We start from the raw sequence: 18647 nt of genomic DNA on the forward strand, positions 1-18647 counted from the left end.
ATGAGGTATCACCTCACACCGGTCAGAATGGCCATCATCAAAAAATGATGAGGGTGTGGAGAAAATCGAACCCTCTTGCACTGTTGGTGGGAATGTAAATTGATACAGCCACTACGGAGAACAGTATGGATATTCCTTAAAAAACTAAAATTAGAACTACCATATGACCCAGCAATCCCACTACTGAGCATATACCCTGAGATACCATAATTCAAAAAATATACATGTACCACAATGTTCATTGTAGCACTATTTACAATAGCCAGGACACGGAAGCACCTAAATGTCCATCGACAGATGAATGGATAAAGAAGATGTGGCACATTTATACAATAGAATATTACTCAGCCATAAAAAGGAATGAAATTGAGTTATTTGTAGTGAGGTGGATGGGTCTAGAGACTGGCATACAGAGTGAAGTGTCAGAAAGAGAAAAACAAATACCGTATGCTAACACACATATATGTAATCTAAAAAAATGGTACTGTTGAACCTAGTGGAAAGGCATGAATAAAGACACAGAATCTAAAATCCTGCTTTCTGAAGCAGCTTTACTCTTTTAGCTTTTGTAGCTCACTGATCCACCACCAATCCCCATGTTTACTTATAGTGTTGCCATCTTCACTCACTCCAATGCTGTACCTAGAAGCAGGGCACATGTCCTGGACTCCCTTCCACCACAGGGGACTTCTCTGGACCCTCAGGACACCCACTGAGTGGGATGAGAATTATTTAAAAGTCTCCTTGTTAATCCTGGTGTGTCAGGTCTGGTCTAGGTCTCAAGGGCCCTCTTGAACTCCAATAGCTTCAATAGCCTTCATGAGATATGGAGCCCTGTGGCCTACAGAAGGCTCCCAAAGTTCCAGCAGCAAGTGTGCAGAAAATCTGTACAGGGACTTTCTCTGTGCCAAGAAGCAAAACAATTCTTTAGCAAGTGCAGGAGACTTCCAGCCATTTTTTATCTCACAGCTGCAGTCTAGAAAATAACCTACACAACAAGGATCATGCAAAGAGCTATTTTATGAAAAAATGCCAATGAGGGTTCCAAGTGTTTATTTTAGAGATTTTAGAAGCCTTATTCAGCAAAAAAAAAAGTAAATCTACCTTCATTTAAAACTTTCTCAGTAATCTCCATTAACAAATGTGATAGTATAAAAGAAAACAATGTTTTTCAACATAAATTTCAAAAAAAGCAAATATCCTTAATGGCTTATTGCTTTGATTATAGAAAAACAATTATCAGTACTTTAGCTAGATCTATTGATATTTTTAAAAATTAATTAATTTATTTAATTTTGGCTGCGTTAGGTCTTCATTGCTGCGTGGGCTTTCTCAGGTTGTGGTGAGCGGGCTCCACTCTTCATTTTGGTGCACATGCTTCTCATTGCAGTGGCGTCTCTTGCTGTGGAGCATGGGCTCTATGCTCCCCAGCTCTAGATTGCAGGCTCAGTAGTTGTGGCGCAGAGGCTTAGTTGCACCATGGCATGTGGGATCTTCCTGGACCAGGGATCAAATCCATGTGCCCTGCACTGGCAGGTGGGTTCTTAACCACTGTGCCACCAGGGAAGTCCCAAGATCTACTGATTCTTTACCCACTGGATTCAACTAACATCATTCTGAAAACTTGTTAGAGCTCTTGGGTAATTACATAGAGAAAATTTATCTTGGATTATGTAAACAAAGGAAACACAGAAATGTTAACAATCAGAAATTACTCTTGAATTATTACTAATCCTAAATTTTTTTTTCTCTTTGAAACTACTTCCCCACAACACAGATGATAACAATGTATAACAGTAAAAGAGACTTGAGTTTCTCTTTTTTACTTTTTTTTTTTTAACAACTGATTATCAATTTATTTAAAATGTTGATTTAAGCATCTGCAGTGGTGACTTCAACCTCGACTCCTGGCTCAATACTGATGGACGTGATCTGCTTGAAAATTTCAGAAGGACTGTGCAGGTCAATGAGTCACTCGTGGATCCTCAACTGGAAACGATCTCAAGTCTTAGAACCTTCACCACAAGGAGTTTTCCTTGTAGTTATTCTCAGAGTCTTGGTAGGCATCCAAACGATTCTTCTCCTTAGCGTCTCTGATCAGTTCAGCACATACCTTCTCCAAAGACTTCAACGTTGCGGTTGGTGAGGGTGATTCTAATCCGGTGAATCGCCACCTCTGGCTCCACGGCGGTCCAGTATCTGTAAAGCCATGGCTGCGGCATGGCTTCCTGACCAACTTGTTCCTCAGCAAGGGCGAACAGCGGTGAGTCAGGGGCATGAGTGGGTGGCCTGAGGCTCCGCTGCAGCAGCGACCGCGTCTTCCTCCAAGAGCTCTCCTGTGTCTTTATGAGGCAAATGTGAGTGAACCAAAAAAATTCCAGAGAGTACCCACAGAAGAGAAAAAATGAAAAATATTAAATCCAAAAAATTCACAAAAAGTTAATGCTCCAATTGCTTCAACTTCACTTGAATAAACAAAGGTTGGCTGTAATTGTTAGAAAATAAAAATATTTTGCAGTGTTTCAGATTCCAACATATCGGAAGGATTATAGATTGGCAAGAAGAGACCACAAACTCACATGCATACAGACACCCACATTTATGCGGAGTAAGTTAATTTCTTATTTAATTAAATAATGATTCAGAACACAGGGTCGTCCCACAGGGCAGAAGCAGATGCATCCTCCCCAGTCTAGTTCTCATGGTGACACTTGATGCATGACCATGCATCCAGCAACACTAAATCTCTTGACCTCAGAGTCATGCTTTCTCTTTAGCACACATTCAGTTATTTGATGCTTTCCAGCATCATCCTGAACTTTATGCCTTTCAAACACTCAATTGATTCCTATTCATTATACCCACAGGACTCATTCCCTCACTTGTTTCAGATTATTTATCGAATATTACTTTATCAGACACAGACTACCCTGTATAAAAAGTATTCTCATAATTTCTCTATCTCTCGAATCTTATTTTACTTCTCTTCAAAGTACATATCACCATATTATTTTCCTGGTTTTATGGTTTGCCTCCCCCACCCCATCAGAACATAAGCTTTCTGAAATCAGAGACCCTGTCAGCTTTGTTCATTGCTATATCTTTAGAACAGAAAACAGTGCCTGGTAGACAGTAACCCCTCAATAAATATTTGCCTAATACATGAATAAATAATTTGTGAAGAAGAGAATCAACTCTATTTTAGATATGTTGAAATTGAAGAGCTTGGAAACATGGGTTAAAAATGAAGAAAGAGATTTAGCAGCTACCCACCTAGGTGTGATAAATGAAGCTAAATGAAACTGATAAGAGTAGGTGAGTTCCTTCAGGTAAAGAAAAAGTGCTAAGAGAGAATAAAATGGGACTAAGTAGAGAAATCTCATAGAACCCTTGTTTTTGAATGAAGGTATAGAAGAGAATTCAGTTAAAGGTATGGGGAAGAGGGCATCAGAGAAATAAAGAACGATCCTAAGGCATACAGTTCCAAGAGGCAGAAGATGGTCAATCGAGCCCAAACCTACAGAGAAGAACAGCCAGATAAGGAGCAGCTGGATTGGTAGGAAGTCACTGATGACTTCTGAAAGACCAGTTTTGGAATAGGGCAGAAACTAAGTCTCAGTGCCTTGAGATATGAAGAGGATGGGGTGAAAATGTGGAGGCAGAGAGTCAAGAGTCTCTTCATCTCCCCTGAGCTTCAAGAGTACCTGAAATATTTGTTGAATAAATGAGTACATAGATAAATGAATACAGTTTTCTCCCCAGAACCAAGACAGAACATAAATTGCAGCTGAAGTCATGAGATTAAAATGGTAAACAAAACACTCTTTTCAACAACAAAGGTTGTATAAAAATATTTCCCTAATCAAAATCAATTTTCTCAGTAGTTTTCCCTCAATAAACATACAGTTTATTCCTGTAACTCATTTTTAAGTGAGCGCCTATGACTTTCATTTGTACCTTGTTTTTTATTTTTGTTTAAAATGCATTCTTGGTTAATGGAGCCTTTAGAAATTTACCTCGAGGTCCCGACTCTGTCTCAGTGGGGACTGACCCTTGCTTTCTTTGGAATTGATAGCCTCTCAGCTGTGCTCCATTGATTTAGCTTCCCAGGTATGCCAGAGGCCACCCTGATGCATGAAGGAGTATGTCCTGAAGTGAACTAATAAAGGGCCTAGTTAGGAAGGTAACATGGTAATAAAATATATGTAAGAATGAGAAATCACTCAGCTTTCCACAAGAAGAACCACCAAATAGTTACATGAAGAAACATATTTCTAGTGGGGTTTAAATATAAATTATAATTAAATTTTTTGCTTTTCTGAACCCACAGCAAACTTATCTTAATCTGTCCCTGGGGTTCTCAAATAAGAGTGTGCATCAAAATCACCTGGAGGAGCTGTTCAACCACAGACTGTTGGGCCATACTCCCCCAGTTTCTGATTCAGTGGTCTGGGGTGGGGACAGATAATCTGCACTTCTAACAAGTTCTCAAGTGATGTGGAGGCTGCTGGACAGAACCACACTTCCAAAAACTACTGTTCTATGCAAACTGTATATATATTTTCATAATAATTTTTCCCCTACTTTCCTGTTGTCCTTCAGAGAAAAGGAGTCAAATTCTCACCCCAGCACTACTTCCCTGGTTTCTGTCAGTTTCTCTTGTGGAAAAAAAATTTTAAGCTTTAAAAGCAAGAACAAAGTGATGTTAGGAGTAACCAAGCCTGGGTTTTCAGCTTCTACTCATTTTTAAGTGGAATGAAGGTTTTACCTTAGTCAATAAGATGTTAGTGTCCTTTAGGAAAAAGAAGATGGTGGTATGACACTCCTGATTTCATATTACACTGCAAAGCAAAAATAATTAAAACATCATGGTATTGACAGAAAAACGTATGCACAGATCAGTGGAACAGAATTGAGAGTTCAGAAATAAACTCACACATAAATGGACAGTTAATTTACAACAAGGGAGCAAAGAACATACAATGGAGAAAGGATAGTTTTTCAATAAATGGTGTTGGGAAAATTGGACAGCCATATACAAAAAATGAAACTAGACCACTATCTTACATCATACACAAAAATAAACATCAAGGCTTGAATGTAAAACCTGAAACCATAAAACTCCTAGAAGAAAACATAGGCAGCACACTCTTTGACACTGGTCTTAGCAACATCTTTCTGGATATGTCTCTTCAGGCAAAGGAAAAAAAAGCAAAAATAAAAAGGACTACATCACACTCAAAACTTTTGCACAGCAAAGGAAACCATCAACACAATGAAAAGACAACCTCCAAATGGGAGAAGATATTTGCAAATCATATATCAAATAAGGCGTTAATATCCAAAATATATAAAGAACTCATAAAACAACAAAAAGCCTGATTTAAAAATGGACAGAGGATCTGAATAGACATTTGTCCAAAGAAGACATACAGATGACCAACAGGCACATGAAAAGATGTTCAACGTCACTAATTATTAGGGAAATGAAAATCAAAACCACAATGAGATACCACCTCCCACCCATTAGAATGGATATTATCAGAAAGGCAAGAAACAAGTGTTGGCAAGGGTGTGGACAAAAGGGAACCCCCATGCACCATTGGTGGGAATGTAAATTGGTGTAGCTGCTATGGAAAACACTATGGAGGTTTCTCAAAAAATTAAAAATATGTATGTGTCACACCCTGTCTTCCAATTTATCCCTTCCCATGCCTCTTACTCCCCAGTAACCATAAGTTTATTTTCTACATCTGTAACTCTACTTTGGTTTTGTAGATAAGTTCATTTGTAGCCTTTTTTGAGATTCCACATATAAGTGATATCATATGATATTTGTCTTTCGCTGTCTGACTTACTTCACTCAGTATGAGAATCTCTAGGTCCATACATGTTGCTGCAAATGGCATATATATACAGTAGATAACTAATAAGGACCTGCTGTATAGCACAGGGAACTCTACTCAGTACTCTGTAATGGCTTATGGGGAAAAGAATCTAAAAAAGAGTGGATATATGTCTATGTATAACAGATTCACTTTTCTGTATACCTGAAACTAACAGAACATTGTAAATCAATTATACCCCAATAATATTTTTTTTTTAATTACAAATAGAACTATTACATGATCCAGCTCTTCTACTTCTGGGTATTCATCTGAAGAATATAAAAACACTGGTTTGAAAAGATATATGCCCCCTATGCTCACTGCAGAATTATTTACAATAGCATATATATATATATATATATATAGCATATATATATATATACTACTATATATAGTATATATATATATAGCAATATATATATAGCATATATATATATACTATATATAGTATATATATATAGCATATATATATATATATATATATACTACTCAGTCATAAAATATAAGATGCAATCTTTCCATTTGCTACAACAATGATAGACCTTGAGCATATTATGCAAAGTGAAATAAGTCAGAGAAAGACAAACACCATATGATTTCACTCACATGTGGAATATAAAACAAGCAATAATAAAATAAAACAAGCAAAACAAACACACAGATACAGAGAACATATTAGTGACTACCAGAAGGGAAGTGGGGTGGAAGAGGGTGAAATGGGTAAAGAGGGTTAACCGTATGGCAATGGATGGAAACTAAACTTTTGGTGGTGAGCACACAGCAGTGTATACAGAAGCTGAAATATAATGTTGTATACATGAAACTTAATGTTATAAACTGTTACCTTAATAAAAGAAAGAAAAAAAAGATGTTAGTGCCACTTAGAAAATAAGAACTCAAACGAAATCATACAAATATAGTTGAACTATCTAGCACTAAAAAGTGATTTTTTTTCATTTGCAAAACATGCATAAAATAAACACTTGTCCCCATCAAAGTCCTTAATACTATTTAGAAATGGAGGGTGGTATTCATAAAATGACAGAAGAAAATAATACTCATTTTCCACATTGATCTTTATTTTTCCATTTTTTATTTTGTTTTTAAGTCAAAGAAGAAACAGCACACTTAGAGTCTAAACAATCTAAAGGTAGACTGTAATGCTTAAATTGGGACCTTCACAATTATTTTTCTTCCTTTACTCAAGGTATTGACAAAGAGAAGAGCATGGTATCCTAAGTAGGGCATAATCTGACTGTGCAGAGATGATGGGGCAAGTCATGTGAGGCTCTAAATGAGCTTCTTACCTGCTCTACACTTGAGCAATTCCAAAGAGATTAGGGTCACGTTGATTAAAACATTTGTAAGAACAAATTAATATTCGAAGTGGTACCAGCTGTAGATTTCTGCTTATTTTCCAGTTCTAAAAAGTAAAGATTAAAAATAAAATTAAGGCAGTACTCAATAAACATTTTTGAATAAAATAAATATTAATTATCTCAGAGATTTCAGAACATTGATTTCTAAAGAACACACTAAAGTATTTATGCTTGATTTGCTCTTTTCCCACACACAAATAAACAAACTTAACTAGCTAAGGAGGGCATATGCAACACTAAACAAAATTCAATGATAAAAGATTATCTACACTTTTATCCAAAGATATTATTACATTGCCTAGCTGCAAAGTGTTTGGGATGAAGGTGAAAAAATATACAGAATCCACACAAACCTGATTCTGATCTACAGGGATGTTAAGTTGATCAATCAGCAGAGACTAATTGAACACTCAGTAGACATCTCAGTTTTACCTGTCTAGCATCCATTTCTCATGGAAATTAATCTTGCTAATACTCTGTTCATTGACTGCAATGTTCATTAAGATCTTCACTGGCTGGGTTTCAGGCAAGTTGACCAATATATGACTTAAGTTTTTGTACTTAAAATATCTCTGATCTTAACTTCTCAATGTACAAAAAAAAGGCAGTCAAATACCCCGTCAGCCAACTTAGTGTACATGTCCTGACCACTATTTTGAAATAATGGCAACCTCAAAGCTTACTATTTATATGTTTTATAAACAACTTTTGAAGTTGTTTATAAACAACATAGCTCTCAGAGAGAGAATCCAAAACAGAGTCACAGTTTAATTTGTTGATAATGCTACTTAGTTTTATCATAACTCACTGGGCTATCATCATCACAATCCACACTGAGAGATTTCATTACTGTTCTGTTCACTCTTCCACAAAAGAACTTTGAGGGCCTATTCAAAGGTTCAAGCACCTAAGCATAGTTATTAATCCATCCTTGAGAGAGTTTTCAGCTCTGGTGATAAATCAATGGGGAGCCAAAGCCATACATCATATCACATTTACATCCACCTCCAACAGTGACTAGGAAGGGCTCAGAGAATACACGGCACTATTCTAACAAGTATTTTGGATGAAGGTGAAAAAATGGAATCTCTACAAATCTGACTTCTTTCCTAGAAGTCTACGTGATCAACCAGGAAACATTTACTGAAATTCCCAATGGGCATCTTGTTTTTGCCTGTCAGCATCCATTTCCCATCTGCCAGCACCAAAGCCCACCTTTTCCTTTAAGGAACTACCCATTCTCCAATTTCACTGCAAATGTCATGAAAGAGAGAGGGCAACTGATCCCACCCCCCGTCTCAAGACATAACCATGTAACTCAGGCCGAGCACATGACCCAAAACCAATAATCATCAGCCCCAAAGCTTTCCCTGAATCTACTGAGAGAAGGAAGCTCTTCCTCTACTACCAGAAGGCATACTTTAGGGAGCTCTCACCTGAGAGCAAAGCCAAGACAAAGGAAAGCAGGAGGACAAATTCTTGATGAAAAATTTGGATACCTGATCCAGCATGACTAAATATGTAGCCAGACCCATCCCTGGACCTTCTTCATTACTTGAATTAGTGTTCAGTTTCTTTAACTTGCAACCAAGAGTTCTGAAAAATTACAAGCAACCAAAAACCTGCACCCTGTTTGACAAAGTGGCAAAGATACAAAGATATATAACAAACAATTCCTGCCTCTTAGAATCTTGCAGCATCTAGTTGGAAAGATAAGACATAAACACAAAAAATAACTAGAGAGCTTCCTTGGTAGCGCAGTGGTTGAGAGTCTGCCTGCCGATGCAGGGGACACGGGTTCGTGCCCCAGTCCGGGAAGATCCCACATGCCACGAAGTGGCTGGGCCCGTGAGCCACGGCCACTGGGCCTGCGCGTCCGGAGCCTGTGCTCCTCAACAGGAGAGGCCACAACAGTGAGAGGCCCACTTACCACAAAAAACAAACAAACAAAACAAACAAAAAAATAACTAGAAACATAAGGCTCAATACAATGATAGGTTCTATATGAGTACAGAGAAAGGAGACACCACCACAAGCTGCATATTAAGCAAGAATTTACAATATAACAAAGCGGTGAACTAGATGTTGAGGGATGTCCAGGATGTGGCTACCTGGAAAAGGTATGAAAGGACATTTAGAAAAGGTGAACTATGAGAGCAGTAATTCAAGAATGTGCATTTGGTAACTGGGGAAAAAATACAGTATAAACAATAAATGGATCATAAAATCTTGAGTCATGGGATATCAACAATAAGCATATTAGTCCAGGGACAAAAAGAATTCATAAGTAGTTGTTCAATGATAGACACATTATGTATAATATTTCAGATCTACTTTATATGAGATCATATTGATTAATTAGATTATAATGGCTTAATGTTAAAATTGTGCTTGAAGAACTAGTGACAAAAGCCAAAACCTAAATGTGGCCTTTTCCTTTTCCGTATACATAGTAGATAACCCTCTCATCCAACAAGCTATTCTTGTCCACTACTGTAACACATCTCATCTAGAACTAAAGGGCTATTAAAATAAACCATGCTACATGAACTTCACTCAACTTCTGTTTAAGAAACTAGGACAGAGGAGGTAAAAGACAAACATACAACAAGGAATTAAACGTGGCCATACAGCTATCAGATTTGCTTTGTCCAGTTTCTCCATGAGGTGAAAAGTTTATAATAGAAATTACTAAAGGCATTTTCTATTTCCACTGTGGTTTTAGCTGTTTTCCCTTGGGTCATTAAGAAATTGTATGGGCAGTTTCCTTTGGCTCTTGTTGAAAGCAGAAACACAAAATGTCTGTGTCCCTCATTCCCCTACTTGAGGGTATTATTGTTTAGTTAATTAGAATATAATGTTTTATTAAACTTTTTTTAAATTTGTGGTACCAATCTGTATTTATAGTTGTCACATTCATCGTAATCTATGTATAGGTTCAAACATTTTGACTGCTTCAAGCAGTCATTCACCAGTTACATTAATATTTTTTGAAACATCTTTATTGGAGTATAATTGCTTTACAATGTTGTGTTAGTTTCTGCTGTATAACAAATGAATCAGTTACATGTATACATATATCCCCATATCTCCTCCCTCTTGCATCTCCTTCCCACCCTCCCTATCCCACCCCTCTAGGTGGTCACAGAGTACCGAGCTGAATTCCCTGTGCTATGTGGCTGCTTCCCACCAGCTATCTATTTTACATTTGGTAGTGTATATATGTCAATGCTACTTTCTCACTTCGTCCCAGCTTACCCTTCCCCCTCTCTGTGCCCTCAAGTCCATTCTCTACAACTGTGTCTTTATTCTTGTCCTGCCCCTAGTTCTTCAGAACCTTTTTTTTTTTTTTTAAGATTCCATATATATGTGTTAGCATACGGTACTTGTTTTTCTCTTTCTGACTTACTTCACTCTGTAGGACAGACTCTAGGTCCATCCACCTCACTACAAATAACTCAATTTCGTTTCTTTTTATGGCTGAGTATTATTCCATTGTATATATGTGCTCAATTTCTTTATCCATTCACCTGTCGATAGACACTTAGGTTGCTTCCATATCCTGGCGATTGTAAATAGTGCTGCAATGAATATTGTGGTACATGACTCTTTGAATTATGGTTTTCTCAGGGTATATGCCAAGTAGTGGGAGTGCTGGGTCCTACGGTAGTTCTATTTTTAGTTTTTTAAGGAACCTTCATACTGTTTGCCCTAGTGGCTGTATCAATTTACATTCTCACCAACAGTGCAAGAGGGTTCCCTTTTCTCCCCACTCTCTACAGCATTTATTGTTTGTAGATTTTTTTCATGATGGCCATTCTGACAGGTGTGAGATGATACCTCACTGCACTTTTGATTTGCATTTCTCTAATGATTAGTGATGCTGAGCATCCTTTCATGTGTTTGATGGCAAGCTGTATATCTTCTTTGGAGAAATGTCTATTTAGGTCTTCTGCCCATTTTTGGATTGGGTTGTTTGTTTTTCTGATATTGAGCTACATGGGCTGCTTGTAAATTTTGGAGATTAATCCTTTGTCAGTTGCTTCATTGGCAAATATTTTCTCCCATTCTGAGGGCTGTCTTTTCATCTTGTTTAAGGTTTCCTTTGCTGTGCAAAAGCTTTTAAGTTTCATTAGGTCCCATTTGTTTATTTTTGTTTTTATTTCCATTTCTCTACGAGGTGGGTCAAAAAGGTTCCTGCTGTGATTTATGTCATAGAGTGTTCTGCCCATGTTTTCCTCTATGAGTTTTGTAGTGTCTGGCCTTACATTTAGGTCTTTAATCCATTTTGAGTTTATTTTTGTGTATGGTGTTAGGGAATGTTCTAATTTCATTCTTTCACATGTAGCTGTCCAGTTTTCCCAGCACCACTTATTGAAGAGGCTGTCTTCTCTCCATTGTATATTCTTGTTTCCTTTATCAAAGATAAGGTGACCATATGTGTGTGGGTTTATCTCTGGGCTTTCTATCCTGTTCCATTGATCTATATTTCTGTTTTTGTGCCAATACCATACTGTCTTGATTACTGTAGCTTTGCAGTATAGTCTTAAGTCCATGAGCCTGTTCCTCCAGCTTTGTTTTTCTTTCTCAAGATTGCTTTGGCTATTCAGGGTCTTTTTTTTTTTTTTTTTAAGAAGATGTAGGGAGTAGGAATATATATATTTATTTATGCTGTGTTGGGTCTTCATTTCTGTGCAAGGGCTTTCTCTAGTTGTGGCAAGAGGGGGCCACTCTTCATCACAGTGCATGGGCCTCTCACTATTGCGGCCTTTCTTGTTGCGGAGCACAGGCTCCAGACGCGCAGGCTCAGTAGTTGTAGCTCACGGGCCTAGTTGCTCTGTGGCATGTGGGATCCTCCCAGACCAGGGCTCGAACCTGTGTCCCCTGCATTAGCATGCAGATTCTCAACCACTGTGCCACCAGGGAAGTCCTCAGAGTCTTTTGTGTTTCCATAAAAATTGTGAAATTTTTTGATCTAGTTCTGTGAGAAATGCCATTGGTAGTTTGATAGGGATTGCACTAAATCTGTAGAATGCTTTGGGTAGTGTAGTCATTTTCACAATGTCGATTCTTCCAATCCAAGAACATTGTATATCTCTCCATCTGTTTGTGTAATCTTTAATTTCTTTCATCAGTGTCTTATAGTTTTCTGCACACAGGTCTTTTGCCTCCTTAGGTAGGTTATTCCCAGATATTTTATTCTTTTTGTTGCAATGGTAAATGGGAGTGTTTCCTTAATTTCTCTTTCATATTTTTTGTCGTTAATGCATAGGAATGCATGAGATTTCTCTGCAGTGATTTTGTATTCTGCTACTTTATCAAATTCTTTGATCAGTCCTAGTAGTTTTCTGGTAGCATCTTTAGGAATCTCTGCATATAGTATCATGTCATCTGCAAACAGTGACAGTTTTACTTCTTTTTTTCTGATTTGGATTCCTTTTATTTCTTTTTCTTCTCTTATTGCCATAACTAAAACTTCCAAAACTATGTTGAATAATAGTGGTGAGAGTGGGCAACCTTGTCTTGCTCCTGATCTTAGAGGAGATGGTTACAGTTTTTCACCATGGAGAATGATGTTGGCTGGGAACATATTTTACCAAAGGCCATTATCAGCTTTGTATTGAATAGGAAACTTTGTATGTGATTATTCTCTAACTTAATAATTACTATTTCTGATATAATGTCTCTCATGGCTAGTAATTGTTTCCTGGAAATTTTACTGAGAAAAATGGACTCATCATAATTCCTTGGTAACGTAGTTTTCCATCTAGAGTCATCGAACTCAATAATGCTATATGAGAAAAGAATGTCTCTAATACCTTATCTCTTGATACCCATTTAAGTTTCTATTTTCATTTGTGGCATCATCTCCAGTACAACATATATTTCTACCAGTATAAAATATGTCCATTTGAAATAAGCTTTTACAAAGGAATTACAACACACATTCTTATAGTAGACATGTCTTCACAAACCTCAATTAATAAAACCTTACAACTCTGTCAAAGATAATTACTGCTTTGGTCATTGTTTACAGTTAGAAACTGAAACACTAAAAGATCCTTTCTGTCAAGCCAAAGTCAGGGAAGAGGCAAAGGGGTTGGTCTATGATTAGACATGCTTTTATATCTTTTTACCAAAAGCTTTAAAATGTGAAATGCTATATAAAGTCTAATTTTCATTCTTTACTCTTTACAGTGAAATGCATTATTTCCTGAAACAAATAAACATATGATTATAATCCTCTTGCTATTTTATGGAAAAGTAGTCTTGTGCTTTAAGTTTGAATATGCATGTTTACTAAGTTTTATATTTGTTGAATGGTGGAATTGAGAGATGCTTTTAAAATATGCCTAAGTGATAATAACTACCATATTTTAAACTTTGAAAAATCAAAAATTAACTACATATATATTTATGTCATACAGTATAAAGTAAAGCTTTGGATAAAGTTTCAATATTACATGAATCACAAGGACTAGGAAAGAAGAGATAGATGGTTTCCTATTTTCTCAATAAAAGTTATAATGGTAGGCAGGATAAAGGCTCCCCAAAGATGTCTAGGTCCTGTGACTACATATGTTACCTTACATGGAAAAAGTTAATCACACTTTGCAGGTGTGATTGACATAAGGATCTTTTTTTTTTTTTTAACTTAAGTATCTTGAGATCAGGAGGTTATCCTGAATTATCCAGCTGGACCCAGTTTCATCACAAGGATCATTAAAAGTGGAAGAGGGAGGCCGAAGAGAAGGTCCAAGGGATGGGGTCTGAGAAGAACTAGATCTGCCAATGTTGGCTTTGATGATGCAGGAAGAAGACCATGAGCCAAGGAATGTGGGTAGCCTCTAAAAGCTGGAAAGAGTAAGAAAATGGATTCTCCCCTGGAGTCTCCAGAAAGGAATGTAGCCCTTTGATTTTAGCTTTGATTTTAGCTCAGTAAGACTCATATTGGACTTCTGACCTACTAAACTATAAGATAATAAATTCTGTTTTTAAGACTCCAAGATTATAGAAATTTGTTACAGCAGCAATAGAAAACTAATACTAGCATCATGTTCCAAATTAATACTAGCATGATGTTCCAAATTAACAGGACCAAGAAAGGCATGACTATGAGAGCCCCTCTCCCGATTATGGAATCAAGGCACTCTGGAGCTAGAAGAGACTTTGGTCTAATCACTTCATTGTCCAGATGAGGAAACTGGTCCAGATATAATGACAAGTAAGGTGACTTACCTTAGACCTCATAGTTCGAGGCAGAGACATGACTAGAATATAATTTCACTAAATTCTAGATTATTTTTAGTCATAGTATGCTTCCCAGCTTCTTTCACTAATGTAGTGTTTTGATTATAGTTTAATAATAATTTGCAGAACTGTTTGCAAGAATGAACAGTTATTGGAAAGTGCACATATTTTCAAATAAAGCATAGAAGAAGCATATTGCTTTGCTGTTCTGGTCTGTCTCCAACTGATGGCTAAACACATTCACTTGAATTATCCACCCATCAATGGAAACTCAACAAGTCTAAAATGAAACTTGAGTTCCTGCCTCCCAAATCAGCTCCATCTGGAATCTTCTGGTTTTCTCCCTCACACCCTCTGAGGTTTCCCACATTCAATCAATCGCCAAGTTCTGCCGTCCTTCCTCTCTCATGGTGCTTCCTTTCCTTGCATTTCTACTGCTACCCCTTATACCCCACTAGGCAAGCACTCTAACAGGTCTCTGTTCCTCAGTTTCTCTTCTCTTCAAATTCCAATTAACCCAGCACAGTATGGCCAAATGATTCCTTCTAAAGTACATCTTTTTTTTGTATCATTGACTTGTCCCCACACATTCAGGAGGACTCCGTTTCCAAACAGGATCAAGTTCAAACTCTTTATTCTATCCTTTGACAGGTTCATAGAATTTGACCCTAATTTTTTTTGTCTTTCTCCCACTCCCAGGCAAAAACCAACTTAATTGATTTACTTCCTTATGAACAGGACTCATTCTCCAAATTGTTCTCTTCTCCTAAAATATTTTCTCAGCTTCCTTCTCCATGTATCTGAATTCTATCTATGCCAAGGCCCTGTACAAGTTCCAGCATCTGCCTGGGCACTTCCTAGGCCTGACAACCTACAGCAATCTCACCTTACACTTTGAAGCCCTAAAGCAATTGGTCTCATTTAACATTTTGTTTTTATAACTAGTGTCTTTTACATCTTTACAGAGTTTAAACTCTTAGATTTTAGCCATGGGGACAAACTAGGTTCCCTATTTATTTGCATTGTACTTAGCACCCAGAGTTCCCTGCTTTAAACAAGTTCTCAAATATTTATGGAATGACTGAAAGTAATTTTAAAAATACAAGATGAACATTCAGAATGACAACTCCTCTATTCCATCAGTGATAAGCGCCAGCAATGAGCACTCCTCTAAAGTTAACTGCTCCATTTAGGAAGTGTAGCCATACATTCAGGATTGCCTAGGACAGTCCTGGCTTCCTGATGATTTTCCAGTTATTAATAATGTTGCCCACCTTCACTCTCAAACACCTCTTGGCTTAGATGATACATTATATATGGTAATTCTATGCTTAGGGTAGTTTGGACTGTAGTAAGGGCAGAAACCAGAAAGAAAATCCTGCTCATGTTCCAGCCACCCATCCAGCTAGGCAGCATTCACTCTACTACAGAGTGATCCTGCTCTTCATCACCATCTTGGCATAATCAGTGTCCTCTGAATTTCATGTGGGAGGTTCAAATATTTTGGTTATGCACAGCTTCAGATAGATGTGCTGCAGTGAATACAACTTAAGATTCTTTAGCAGAAAAAAAAAATCATGTATACTGAATACAACTGTTAACTCTACCTAGCAGTTTAAGAACAAAAGGGAGAGTTCCCTAAAGGGAAAGGGGAATTCAGTGAATTCCCATAGAAGTAGAAGCAATCAAGAGACAGTGTGCGAGATCATTTATACTCTAATTGTTTTGCTGTTTTCTGAATAAAATGATAAGAATCGTTCATGCCATTTCCATTTTTCTGAACAATAAATATACATTATTTTCATGATTGTTTAGAATTAGAAATGTGATGTCTTCTGATCCTCTAGGTGTCCAATTTACATTAAATTAACTAACCGTTGCGTGTTTTAAGACATACATTTATTTTCACAGTTGACTGGTTGAAATGATCAGTTTCATAAATGAATGTCAGCGGTATATAAACAGTAATAACTTTTTATTGCAAAGTAAGATTTTGCTCTGTAAGTGGTGAGTAAAATTATTAAATGTAATCTTATGTTTCATTACTGACAACTTGTCATAAAAAAGGAATTAAGGCTGCAATTTTTCATTTATTTTCATAAAGTAGATCAGCTTTTTCACTCATTTATAGTGAAACCTACTCAATCTAATCTCCTTTGAATGAAGTTTTAATTACATTACATCATTCAATACAGGGCTGAGAGTTCATGTTCCATACTGTTCCCTCCCTAAACTCTTCAACTTTAAAGGAATCTAGGGAAATGTTACATTCAACTAGTGTAACTATGTGAAATGAAAATATCAAATTCATATATTGGGCACTGGATCACTCAAGTATTTGGAAAGAATTTTACGAGACTATTTAGTAACCTCTAAGTCACTGGTTCAATTATGACCCAAGTTGGTAGTAACTAAAAAGGATTAATTTTTGTTGCTGTTTTGAAGCATTATATCATTAGTAGTTAATACTTAAATATCAATTATATTGAAATTATTGACAATTCTATAATTGCTAAGGACTAACTGAATGACAAGGGCTATAACATTTGAAAAAGACAAAAGCATCTGAATGAATTATGGTAAAAGTTAATATTTGAGATTCTGTAAAATTTTTCATCAACTATTTCCAATCCTCTTCTCACTAATTCATAAGATAAGCATGGCATAATTTCACATTCACCTGAATAGAAGCAATTACAATTGGATATTTTGTTGTGTCTAGCCTTTTATATCAAGAACAAAGTCCCATTTGTCATCGTGTCTCCCTTCTTCAACTGTGCCCTCAGATAACAAACCCATCAGAGACAGAACATTCTGTAAAGCACAACAGGGTAACTAGATGTTGGCCTTATCAAATTGGGTTCTTCCTTCATGCTAAACTCTAAAGGTTAGCATCCTGAAAAGATAATAAAAAGCTGAATGTTTTTTTAACAGAAAGGGAGGCTTCTAGGCAAACTAGTCTTTGTATACTCTCCCTTTACTTAAATAGAAAAATAGCATAAAATCCTAAATGTATGTAAAAGCAACTTTTTAATAACATGGTTAATCTGATTATCATCCCTATGTATTTTCTGTATGTTCTCACTCTAGAAACAGGGAACTAAACAACTCCATTAAAATAACGTTTCACAGAAACAGACTCACAGACATGGAGAACAGACTTGTGGTTGCCAAGGGGGGTGGGGGTGAAGGATAGACTGGCAGTTTGGGATTAGCAGATGCAAACTGTTATATATAGAATGGATAAACAACAAGATCATACTGTATAGCATAGGGCACTATATTAAATATCCTCTGATAAACCATAATGGAAAAGAATATCAAAAAGAAAAAAGAAATATACATACATACATATATATATATATATATATATATATATAACTCACTTCACTGTACAGAAGAAATTAACACAGTATTGCAAATCAACTATACTTCAATAAAATAAGTTAATTAATTAAAAATAATTAAAAATAATGTTTTGATTGCCAAGCATCTAGTAATATATATTCCAACCTAAATTTTTATCCAATTGTTAGCCATTTTTAAATATCCTTACATTTATTTAGCATAATTTATAAATTCATACTATATACTTATTCTAATTGTAATTCCATTGTCATGGAATTACATGACACATTTTTTCACTACATATACTTACTGTTACTTGTTTAACTTTTTCGATTATTTTAAAGGTTAGAATCAGTGATTGTTTCACAGCAATTTTCCTTTAGAAAATTTTCTTCTCCCCAATTTTCCAACACTTCCATGTACTCTGCCTGTCAACTTACCTGGGAATATAACTCTATATTTTGAGCTATTTTCTCTTTCTACACTGAAGATATTATGCTATCTTTTTTATGGAATCTGCTTTCAGTTCATTGTCATTTCTTTGTAGGTGATCTATTTTCTTAAAATTTTACCTTTTGCTCTAAATAGCTTCCCTTTGGTAGTGTACATTTTTACCAAAATGTGTCTAGGTATGGATTTATTCTTATTCTACCTGGCACTCAGTGTGCTTTTTCAATGTGAGGGATCAAGTCTTTCTTCAATATTTTAATATTTTATTCCGTTAATAAGAATTCACACCCAGGTCTCTGTTTCTTTCTTTTTTTAATTGAAGTGTAGTTGA

The 18647-nt window shown here is 36.3% G+C and overlaps 1 protein-coding gene and 1 pseudogene across 1 annotated transcript in view; both read right to left on the bottom strand.

Moving 5' to 3' along the window:
- Window positions 1–1471: 1471 nt before the first annotated feature.
- Window positions 1472–3138, bottom strand: LOC149746951 (small ribosomal subunit protein uS10 pseudogene; annotated as a pseudogene).
- A 739-nt stretch (window positions 3139–3877) lies between these two features.
- The window catches only part of LRRC69 (leucine rich repeat containing 69), a 104141-nt gene continuing 89371 nt past the window's right edge, over window positions 3878–18647 (bottom strand). The window contains exon 8 of the mRNA XM_089898934.1: window positions 3878–4159. Coding sequence (XP_089755060.1) covers window positions 4037–4159 — 123 coding nt within the window. The 3' untranslated portion in view covers window positions 3878–4036. The remainder of the gene's footprint in view (window positions 4160–18647) is intronic.

The sequence above is a fragment of the Delphinapterus leucas genome, chromosome 17 (assembly GCF_059928025.1).
Source record: "Delphinapterus leucas isolate spDelLeu-1000000601 "Yukka" chromosome 17, BTC_Dleu_Yukka2, whole genome shotgun sequence".
Classification (NCBI taxonomy): Eukaryota; Metazoa; Chordata; class Mammalia; order Artiodactyla; family Monodontidae; genus Delphinapterus; species Delphinapterus leucas.